The sequence below is a fragment of the Lathamus discolor genome, chromosome 5 (assembly GCF_037157495.1).
Source record: "Lathamus discolor isolate bLatDis1 chromosome 5, bLatDis1.hap1, whole genome shotgun sequence".
Classification (NCBI taxonomy): domain Eukaryota; kingdom Metazoa; phylum Chordata; class Aves; order Psittaciformes; family Psittacidae; genus Lathamus; species Lathamus discolor.
Window position 1 is genome coordinate 40,143,351 of NC_088888.1, and position 12,015 is coordinate 40,155,365.

At 42.2% G+C, this 12,015-nt stretch overlaps 1 protein-coding gene across 1 annotated transcript in view; it reads right to left on the bottom strand.

The window, feature by feature from the left end:
- The window catches only part of FNDC1 (fibronectin type III domain containing 1), a 61,456-nt gene that overhangs the window by 3,429 nt on the left and 46,012 nt on the right, over positions 1–12,015 (bottom strand). The window contains exons 15-17 of the mRNA XM_065680486.1: positions 11,118–11,226; positions 3,997–4,076; positions 1,306–1,335 (exon numbers count right to left, since the gene is read on the bottom strand). Of these exons, the coding sequence (XP_065536558.1) occupies positions 1,306–1,335; positions 3,997–4,076; positions 11,118–11,226 (219 nt within the window). The remainder of the gene's footprint in view (positions 1–1,305; positions 1,336–3,996; positions 4,077–11,117; positions 11,227–12,015) is intronic.

Below are 12,015 nucleotides of genomic sequence, written 5' to 3' on the forward strand. Positions count from 1 at the left end.
TTAAGAAAAAAAATAAAAAGCAAGGGACTGGATTAAATCCCTTGTAGGCAGAAGACAATAATAACTGTTAAAACCATTAAAAATATGATTTCATGTAGTAAGCCACAGTTTTAAGGCAACTGGTTTTACTAAAACATCTCTAGCTAGTTACTCAGTTTCTTAAGGAGGCTGATTCTAGGTCTGACAGCGACACTGCCTAAATACAGTCACTTGCGTTATAACACTAAGTACAAAACTTAACCCTTTTGCTGAAAAACAGATGTTATGAATTCTGTGGTGACTAACAGCCTGTGATGTGAAGTTCCTTTTTGCCATTTGGTTAAAAAGACCAAATCAAAAATGTACTCATCTGTTTTGTTTTCCCACATTACATTAAAACAGATGAGTTTCCAATAACAGAGAAGTGAGAACTTTCCTGGGGAACTCTATCTAGAGCACTGCTGCAGAGGAGACTATTTAATTGTATTGCAAAAGACAAAATATTCCTACTGGCTTACCTAAATATTTTCTTTATACTAACCAAGACAATGTAATTCATTTTGAAATTGCTGTTGTAGTAATATATATAGAATTACACAGATTCCAATGTGATAATTGGCATTTTTCTCTCCAGCCGCAGCACGAAGCCCTGTTTTTACTGTGCTATTTTGAGGTGGTTTACAAACGAGACTGAAAGTTTATTCTATTAGTCATTTCTTCCTCCCTCTCACTAGGCACATGGACTGAATCCTGCAAGAAACTGCATGTGAGAAGCTATCGATCAGCGATCCTTGAAACTCAGCACCAGGGAATCAGCTCTTCTGATTAGGGGCTGAACTGGCTTATTGCAAATTTGGAAATGCAAAGCAAGTTCAGCAGCTTCGTGGCATATCATTCATGTCAGTAACACATCCTTGCATTTCTTAGTATTTATAAGGGCATGATGATCAGTACAGATGAGCATAACAGCTCGATAGGAAAAGCAGATCCCACTGTTCAAGCTATGCTCAGGCAACTGAGGGACACAGATACAGAAGCAATATAGTTCAGTGCTTATTACTAAGCAATTAAAGCCGTTGTACCACGCAAAAGACGGGCCATAACTAAGAGCTTATTCTAACATATCTTCAAGAGATTTCTTTTCAAAGACCAGAATAAGGGGTTTGAAGATGGAAAATGTTTTTTGGATCAGCACAACGCATTACTATCTGTTCCTGCTTAAAACCGTAACTCAATCTGTGGGTTAATGCGATTCTAACACCTGCACTGTAACTGGTTTGCACATGTTTTACGCACTTCATGAAGGAACAGCAGGAGAAGACTTACCAGGTGGTCTGACGATGAGGAGGGGATTGTCTAGAACAATGAAACAAATAAAAAAAAAATCAATATTTTGCTCCAAACATTATTTTATAATGAAATATTCAGTGCCACTCAAGAGAACAGAGTAAGTTGCAGAGTAACTGTTGTTAGCTACATGATGTGTATGGGACTTGCATGTCTCACCAACGTGCAGACCTAATGAGTGTTTGCTATTCCACTGTTCTTCTCAGTTGATGAAACTTGCCAGAGGACAGTCTATCTATTCTGATATAGTAAAAACTCTACTGAGATTAATACAAAAGTTTAAAGCCACCTTTGAAACACGTTTCCTCTTCTCAGAAGGTCCTCAGAGCAGGAGGACAGTTTCACCGTACACTTCTGAATATATACTGTAAGTTACACCTGCAGGCCTACCTTCCAAAGGGAAACAGCACCTACCTCTTGTATGCAAATCTTGGTCTCAGACCATCATGTTTAGCACAGTTATTTAGTGCTATTCATAAATATATGGAATTTATCATTTTAACTCTTTTTGTCAGAGTGGCAGGATTTTTGCAGGGGCCCCCTGAACAGTGCGAGGAACACTGTCCACTACTTCAGCATGCTTGATATAATCCCTTTTTTAAATGAAGAAGGATGGAATAGGCGTGGAGTAAGGACAACAAAACAGCATGGTCTAATGCATTAGCTTGTCATTATTCATTACATTGCAGTTTCTGTCATCTCTTAACTAGCCCTTATTGTACACAAAATACCTGAAAAAAAAACATGACACTTGTCTACTGACGGGGAAGAAGAATTCCAGGAAGTTTTTGGTTTGCTGAAAAAGAACAACAGTTTTCTGTTCTCTTCAGTGTCTTACTCAATACAGGGATAAGAATGAGCATTTTAAACACCTGTTTGATCCTATGATGGCATTCTTTACTGAATATACCCATCACCTCAAACCTTTCAGTTGTACCAGAAGGGCACTCGGAACTAGCAATTTCTATCTCTTCTGACCAATTCCATCACTGTAACTATATTATCTGGCTTTAAATTTAGCAAATGCTTTTGTACTTGTGCCAGCTGTAAAGCCATCTTTGGCCACACGACAAAAGAAAGATCAGTGCTGCAAATAAAACTTTAAATTTGGTGGATTTAACCTGTTAAATAAAGCTAAAAATGTAGCTGATTATGGATGGGAAATCTAGGTATTCAGGCCCATATACTGGAACACAGCTGATCAGCAAAACTCCCTGCAAGGTATAGCACAGAATCATTAAGGTTGGAATAGACCTTTAGATCAAGTCCGAGTGTTAACCTCTCACTGTCAAGTCCATCACTAAACCATGTCCCTAAGCATCACATATGCAGGTGACTCCACCACTTCCCTGAGCTGCCTGTTCCAATTCTTGACAACCCTTTTGGTGAAGAAATTGTTCTTAATATGCAATCTAAACCTCCTCTGCTGCAACGTGAGGCCATTTCCTCTCATCCTATCACTTGTTACTTGGAAGAAGAGAGCAACCCCAACTTCACTACAGCCGCTCTCAGATAGCTGTAGAGAGTCTCCCCTGAGCCTCCTTTTCTGCAGGCTGAACAACCCCAGTTTCCTCAGCCATTCCTCACAGGTCTTGCTCTGCAGACCCTTCACCAGCTTCACTGCTCTTCTTTGGATATGCTCCAGCATCTCAATGTCTCTCTTGCAGTGAGGGGCCCACAACTGAACACAGTATTTGAGATTCAGCCTCACCAGTGCTGAGTACAGGGGAGCAATCACTTCCCTGGTCCTGCTGGCCACATGATTTCTGATACTAGCCAGGATGCTTCTTGGCCACCTGAGCACTCTGCTGAATTGTATTTGTCCAATGTTAAATGTTATGCTCAGATTTATACCTGAGCTTCTTACTCCTTAAAATATCCAAGTATGTTATGGAGGACCATTTACTCATCTGCATTTTTGTTTCTGTGAAGACTTACTTCCATGGGCTTTAATAGAGCTTCTGAAGCAAGCGCTACAGGGTGGAGTCAAATGAGAAAAGGCACAGACTGCAAAAGACCCATGTCATCAAAAGGGCAAAATTTGAAAGAGACAACAGATGTTTCACTCAAATAAAGACTGAAAAATTTGCCCTTTATTATTCAGTGGAGTCATTGGCCTCTGGCTTAATGGAAGAAGAAATGGGTAAAAATAGTTCATTTAACATGCTATTTTTAGAAAGGGGTGTTGCTCTTGAATGGGCTATTAGCCCTGTGAAGGAGCAGTATGCCTTGTCCAAAAAAGAACGGAGAACTTTGCCCATCTGATGGAACAATTGTTTCCTATATTTCATCCAGAGACAACTGCTTCCAACTGTTCAGCTGTTCACAATTAGGAAGTTACTATACTAAATGTTTGGTCAGTCTATCAAAGACATTAAACTTCCCATTGCTTCTATATTGTAGAACATTACCAGTCTTTGGTATTTCAAATTCAACTTCCCATTTCCCTGAAGCTCACTTTAATGTCACTTGTAACTTCATAGGGGCATTCGGAGTGCGTATTATTTCCCTAGCTTCACTGAAAACAAATAATGTACCTTTTAAACAATAAATCTCAAAGCAGTGAGTTCAGAAGCATCGCCATTATTATTGTGCTGGTTTCAGCCACTGCTCTGCCACAGCTGTTATCAGGAATTCAGTTTTGAGATGAAAAGAAAAAGCAAAGCATACCAGATTCTGTGATAAATGAGACTGAAGAGCTAACAGGTCCATAACCAAAGGGGTTCTTTGCTTGGACTTTAAAATAATACCTGAAACAAAAAGAGAGGGAAAATAAAACATCAATTTGACTGCAATGGCTAGAATATAAATAATACTAAAACAGGATGAGAGTTAAACCAGCAGAATTCGACTGATTTCAGGTGCTCTTTGCATTAAATGAAGTTGGATACTGAGCCAGGGTACAAGCTGGCTGCTAAAGACAAATTTCTCCTTTTTTGCAGTTGCTCTCACGCATGTTTTTGTATCATTTATTTATATCATCCCTTCCCAAAACCACACACAACTACATCCACTTTATACTTAGCAATAGACTAAAAGAAAAAAATTGCAAGGCAATTGAATTCTTGGTCTCAGGAAGAGTTTCAAACCAGATTAATTCCTATGAAAGCAGTGGTGTAAACTGCAGACTAAAACTGGGTGAGATTTACATGAGATCAGAAGCTCAGCTTTTGACCTTTCTGTAAAAACTCCAGCAGCATTAGGATCACAGTACTTGAGTAATATGAGAAAGCTTCACATACTGCCTTATTGATTCCCCCAAAGTATTTAAATCATATGCTTAACTTGAAGCACATGACTCACCACTAGAACTCTATTCTTTACCCAATAGAAGCAAAATTATCCTCACCCGTAGAGATGAACATGTGTAAGCACATTTTTAGTTCATTTCCAAATACAATGATTATTACTTGATGCCGACCCTGACTTTTTTTCCCTCAGATTAATGTTTTCTTGTTTTATCTTTGTATCCAGTCAAGCAGAAATCAATTAAAATGGAAGATTACTGTAACAAATTCCAGCACAGTGTTTTTAAAGTGCCTGAGTTAGGTTTTCCTTTCTTGTTTGCTCAATTTCATTCTTGTAAAGAAATTAATAAAAAAAAAATTACTGTGCCTCTGTAATATGAACATAGGACTTGGATCTTCATTTAGCTTTGTATCCAGAAGCATCTCCAAAAGCTCCACATAGGACCCAAGAAACAGGGCAAGTGCTTATTTGCAGGGAGGTTTGCCGCTGAGTACTGGATTACCTCCTGTGGCAATGTCCCACCCAAGTAGCCGGCCTGATGCTTCTCAGCTGGTGAAAGTGAGCCTGGCCCATTGAAAACATGAGGCTGCTCTTGGTGGTAGAGCTCTCTCCATCCTGCACAGAAACCTGCCAGTGATGCTCTGCTTGCATGGCCCGTGTTGGGCGGACACAGTGTGGTTCATAGCAAAGGCGATCTGATGTCCCTGGAAGCTATTGCCATCTGGTGCAGTTTATTCACCAAGCATGGTCAACCATCCGCATTGAAAGCTTCATTCCCTGTTCTTCCCTTCTGTCCACAAGAGATGACAGTAGCCCTTGCAACATAAGAGTGTAACATGTCATTTAATGCCATGCTCTACAGCCTACCAGGCAGCGGGAAATTCAACACAATCCTGTTGGAAGAACTTTGATGTGTTTAGTGTGCCATTTGATGTTTACCATGTGAAAAAATCCTATACCATCAGATGTATCTGTTCCTCAAAGACTTAGCCACACAGCAGGGCCTGGAAGTGGCTCCTGAAAGGATCCTCTCTGGCCTAAGCACCAGCTAAGTACATACAAAACTATTCAAAATGATAAACCAGAGGGGACCCAGCTGAACCAGCCCTTTGGCAAAGGTATCTTTTTCCATTAAAAAGGAATACCTTTTTCCATGCAAAGCGAACTGCTTCACCTCAGAATCAAACTGATCTCTATGAAAAGGCTGAAAAGATGTGCAAACACTATCCACTTCTTCAGCAGAAGAGTGGTAGTCATGTGAACACCATGTTTTGCTGTGAAGCAAGTCAGTCACTTACAGGGTTTGTGCCAGGGCATCTTCCTGTTTGCTCCATAAAAATCACAGGTGGGTCTTCTAGGTGAGTCAGTGTGGAAGCTACAGGAATGGAATATTCTGGACTTCATCCGTGGCACAAGCTTTACCTTTTATCTGGGCCAGACCCTCTGTGGGACATGTTTCCACCCCTGCAGAGGGGACGTGCCCCCTGTCCCTGCTGCGTCCCACAGCTGGTACCAGAAACCAGCTCCACTCCTGCTTTCTGCAGCCAGTTCTGCCTCTAATTAATGACTATACGATGTTCACAAACAACTCACAGCTTTCCTTAAAAGACATATATACTGTAGCCAAAAGAAACCACATTAAATAGTGAAATTTAGCAAGGCTGTGCATTTTCCTCATGCCTAGCACAATCCTCTTGCTGGCAGAGATGCTTGCCTGTGGTTTTAACTATTGACCTTGATTTCTTAACTGCAACTTCTGAGTGTTTAGCATGGCTGGAGGAAGAGCAGAGGGGAGTCAAAAAGCCTCCCGTGTGCTGCTGTACTTTTGGCCACCCAAGCAGAGCATGGCAGCCTGAGCACTGCTTTAGTGTCCTGAGCTGCCAATGCTGTCATGGGACACCTGCATCCATCCACACCTCCGTCACCCACTTGCACCTTCTCCACCCAGACTGGGGCATGGGCTGGTGGCACAAGCCTGACCACAGGGATGGGACACGGGGCAGCGATTCCTTACACTGGCTCCCAAAATAGCTGCCAGGCTATGATGACTTACCCCAACACTTGGTGTAACTACTTCAGAAGAGGAGAAGTAAATGTTTTCCAGCCCTCATCTTCTCTGTAATGCTTCAATGCATAGTGAAACATCTGTGTGGGTGCCTGACTTCCACTGTTTCCAAAGAGTTACAATTGGCTACCACCTTTATAATTCAGTGGCACCTTCTGAGCAACCCTTTCAATGCACTTAATATGTGTGTATTAATGCTAGCTTCAAAACATTCCCATGAGATATATAAGCACGATGATTCACATCTGAAATAGGAGAAAGCAGCCCGAGAACCTCATGCACTTCTTTAAGCGGGGAAAACCACAGTTTTGTATCTAACACATAGTACAGGAACTGATTACCTACATGATCACCAAAACTGTGCAATCAGGTGCCCTGCTGCATACATAGAAGCCTGTCACATGATAGTTCGAGTTGCCTGCCTGACTGGAAAAAACAGCAAAGAAATTATGGGTACATTTCTCTTTGCTAAATTGGGAAATTGGTTCCTAAGCCTTTATGCACACAAGAAGCCTCTAGTCGTGCCAGAAAGAGAGCCAGGCCTCGTGCCTTGCTGACCTGTGATTTAAACATAGACAATGCTATGATTGCTGTACTAAGAATGTCAATAAAATAATGCAGTCAGGAGATATTTCTTTCTCAGACATGACAAATGAAAAAGAAATTGCCAACGCCTTTCTAGGTCCAGGCATCTGACATTTTCATTAGTCAGAAGCATTCAGCTGATGAATTTGCCAGGAAGTCTCAGATCAGTACAACTCAACTGTTCTTCATCACATAAATGTATGAAACCAAATGTTTAATATACAAGTTGATTGTGCTTTGATTACACTTTACTTAGCAGAATTGCAAAGAATTGTTGCCAATAGGCACAGAAGAGTCACAACTGCAACAAAAAAAGAACTTGTTCCTTCTAAGAATAAACCTTCTTTGGGATTTTATTTATGACTTCTACTGACATGTCAAGAAAGGACAGAGTAAACTGCTAATGGGGCAATGAATATGTAATGTTTTCATTCATTTAGACTATATGACTAATCGCATCACCATACCTGTCACTTGGAGCAAAATGATTTTATGATTTAATTCAAGGTGTCTCGCTTCTGCTGGAATTGAATAGCAGGCACTTGCAGCCACAAAGTGAGATAATCACTCAGCAAGCGAATTAGGGAAGCAGCTGGTTTTCAGAAAATTAGTTAGCTGTAAAATCCCTTTCTCCATCCTCCCCAAAGGCATGCCTCCATGGATCCCCAGCCCCCATGCCCTGCCCAGTGCCAGGCTGAGATGGTGGGATGCCAACCAACCATGGGACGCACAGCAGCACTGTCCACTACGGCAGGAGCCATAGCAAAGCGACCACATGCCAGCCACGAGGATGGTGGGATGGCTGCTGTGGGACCTCCGTCAGCACTTGCCAAGAGTCAGGGCACATGCACAGAGGGGACAAGCAGAGCATGTGGCTGCTCCTCACAGATGGGAAGCAGCCTGCTTAACCTGGTGTCTGGGAGGGAGAGACATGCACTGCCTGTGAAGGGGAGGGGATGAGCTGACGTGACAGAACCCACAGACCCACTGCCCAGCGGGACTGGTGGCTGAGAGGGAAAAGAGGCTGGGAGAGGGTCAGGAAAGAAAGGCAGATTTCCTTTCACGAGCACATGGAGAGGGCAGCAAGGGCTGCATCCTTTCTTCTACAACTGCACCATCCCTCCAGAAGAAAAACATGTAAATCAGATGCCTGCAGGATGACAGGCTAGTGCAAAGTGTCTCCATCCATCAGAAATGGCCTAGCACTACATCTGTCATCAATATGTACAAAAACCATTCTAATAAGACACTAAAGCAGAGGTGGAACAGGAGCTTCCTTCACAGCTGGTGTGACACAGGTCTACTGCTTGTGTAGGACAAGGGTTTCACTGACATCTCACCTCTTCTGAGCTGCTCTGGTGATACACAGCAGCCAGCTGGGGCTGGTGCCGCTTGTTGCACATGCTGCAGCTTTGCTTTAATGGAGATACAGAAAGGAAACAGAAATTTTTGGTGTATCTGGCCCCCAGAGCCAGAAGATCCAGGCTCTGTTTGCAGTTGTGAGCCCCGAGTAAATGTTCAAGAGCTTCCTATGAAATGCTCTGTAAAACACTGGAATCGGTAGCAGCAGGCACTGTGGGATCAAATTGTCCCTGGAGGGAAGAAAACCCAAACGGACAGGGAAGAAGATCTGACGACACATGGAGATATGGTAGTAAAGGGCAGTAGTTTAAATCACAAGACTATCTAGCCACTCCCATCAGGCACTGACTTTGGTTTCCTGCAAAGAGGCAGCAAAAAGCCTAACCATGCTCAAGAAGGGACTGAAATGTTTATGACAAGGATAATAGTGTTTGTGACTACAGGAGACTGGATTTACTGGTTGAGCGGATGCTGCCCAGCCCTTTGCATCAGTCTTCTGGACAGCTGAGAATTAATGTTAGGGAACAGGCTTTGTCAAGACTGCTGGTTTTAAGATTTAATAAGGTTTAAAGTAATGTTAGTGTTTACATTCACATGTCACAGGGAAACAGCTCCTGTGCCCACTGAAGCTGACCAGAGTTTTGCTAATGGAAAAACTTCCACTTCTCCAATGGAGGTTAGATCAGGCCTCAGAAGACAACTTACGCCAAGGGTTAAACATTCACTTTCTTTGTGAAACCTAAACCAGGTTTAGGTTTTGTAAAACCAGGCAAATGTTTTCCAGGGTATTTTGTCAGCTACAAATCTTCTCTGGGGCTGACTTCTGCCAAGATGCCAACCTGTTACTGATATGCTGCACAGACCACAGTGATGCACCACTAGTAGCCCCTCATGGTACACCCAGCAGTCCATAGCATCTGCATACAGTAAATTCAACTTAATTGGAGATTTCTCATAAAATTTACTAACAATGAAAACACAATTTTTAGACTAACTTCAAATTTCACACCATATTTTCTTAGTTAGCAGGGGGTCTTTTCCCAGTGGTTTCAGAGTTATTTTTAAGACAGAAAGTATGCAGTCAATTCAGTCTGTTGATGTGGAGAATGTAAATGAGGTTGGCTGATATACACAATTTCTCTGTTGCAAAGAATTCTCCTTCTTCACCACAGACCCCACATGAAGCCTTTACTGCCTCCACAGAGTGTACAAGAGGCCAATGGATCATACCACTCTTCAGTAAGATGCTGGGAAAATAATACGCTTAAAGCAAACAGCACTTGCTTGAACCTCCCTACTTTACTTTGAAACAGAGCCTTAATATTTGACATGGAAGTTACCAGCCTCAGGGAGATACATGAACCTATAACCTTGCTGTTTGAACTCCACTCAAAACCAGCCAAACTGTGACCTTCTGAAGCCTAACGCTGACATACATCTCAGCGGATATATCACAGGTTGGCAGCTCAATTCCCACCAATTCCCATGAACTGAACACGCCTAGGACAGCTGCTGCAGGGTTCCTAGGGGTTTTCACTGCAGCAGCTCTTTCTGGTGACTTGGAGCCATTGAGATGTTGGACATGAGAAGCCAAGAGCTATCAATGGCCTTCAAAACTGCCCTTGGGGCAGCAGAAGGAGACTTGACTGAAAGTCAGTGAAAGCGTGAGGTGCTGCAGTGAAGGTGGAAATGGCACAGAAGCAAGATAGAGAGTACCACAGCTGGGGGAAGCTGGGGCACACAGGCAATGCCTACTTGGCCTGTGTGCTGGACAGTGTGAGAGTGGAGGACTGAAAACTAAACTGGGATGTACAGGAGTCTGGGATGTATTTCAGACTCAGAATTAGAGAGAAAAGTATGAGAGACACCAAGCATCTGTCAAAAGAAGTAATTTTAATGTAGTCCCTTTGTGGCCGTTTACTTCCCACCCAGTCATCATGAATTATTTCAGTATCAGGCCAAGCATGCATTCTTGTTCTGCCTTTTCGGTGAGACTTTTTACAAGATAAAAACCTAAAGCTCCTGCCCAACTGACTTCGGAGCAACTGCCATGGCCTCATTACATACCACTAAACCAGCACAACTCATGTGAACAGACAGCAAAAACAGACCAGAGGAAGGCACCTCTCCCCGCCAGCCCTTAGGTATCAAACCTTGGCCACATCAGTGTGTGGGAATGGCCACATCACATCTTGCCAAGGATATACTTAAGTATTCTCTCCCCAATAAAATCAGCTCAATTATGAGTAACAGTAGGAAATGCATTCTTAATAAGATTTGTTTTGTTACTGATATGTGGTTTTATATACACATACACATGTACATGCAGTCATCTGCTCCAGGCTTACTATGGTAAAGATACCATGTTAAGTAGCTGTGCAGTTTGTAAAATGATTTGCTGTCAAACAGAATGAGTAAAATGTAGATGAGATGTAAACATTTATACTAAGGCCAAGAAAAACAATTGACAATACTCAGAATTTGTTTTACTTCCCTAATGCAACTGAGAAAGAGTGGATCAAATCCTTACCGTGTGTTGGGCTTCAGGTTCTCAATTGGCAAATGAGTAGACCCTGCAGTCCTGGTTGACCACTTATTCTTTAAAAAGTCATCATAAGATGCACTGTAAACCAGATAACCTGTCAATGGGAAAGACAAATGGTTGTGAGGATTCTAAACAGATTTTAAGTAAATGATACCCTTAGATGCCATGGTAGATTTTATGGGTTACAAGGAATAGAAGCATCTTTGAATATGAAAGTGATTTGATGCCTAACTCTTCTGGAAAATCCCAGGCTACGAGAATTTCCTGTCATTAGCTAATAATGATGGAGCATTACATCAGAGAATGGTACATCAGAGCTGCATATTCTGACTTAAAACACAGTGAAGACAAAGAGATGTCAGAAGCAACACATTCACCGCTTGAAGCGATACATTGTCTGTGCATAAACTAATATAGTTAGAAACACCAAGGGGATTTTTTGGGAAAAAAAAACCCCATGTTATACAGACTGCACTCCGTAAGGTACTGGATCAACAGCCTTGAAGAAGGAAAAGCTGCGGGACAGACACCACATAGCCTGTTCAAGTGCCACTTTCTCCCTTCCCAATCATTCAGAAGTTTCCACCCTTTGGCCATGGTTGTCAGCTGCAGAGCTGGGAGAGGCTCCTTGAAAGCTGGATGTTAGCACCAAAGTAATGCCTTTTCTAGTGCTGACTTCAGACCTTTTGGGTCTGCTGGCAAGCAAGGGTTGATTAATTTCTAAAGTATTTTGGTTATTTACACTGGTGTTTTTCCAGCAATGTTTGAGATTAATTCTTCAAGTCAGTTGGGCTTCGTTCTGGCTCTCAAAAGGTCTAAAGACATTAAAGGAGATCTAATTGAATACATTTGTTTAACACATTCCCCATCCCTGAATCTTGCT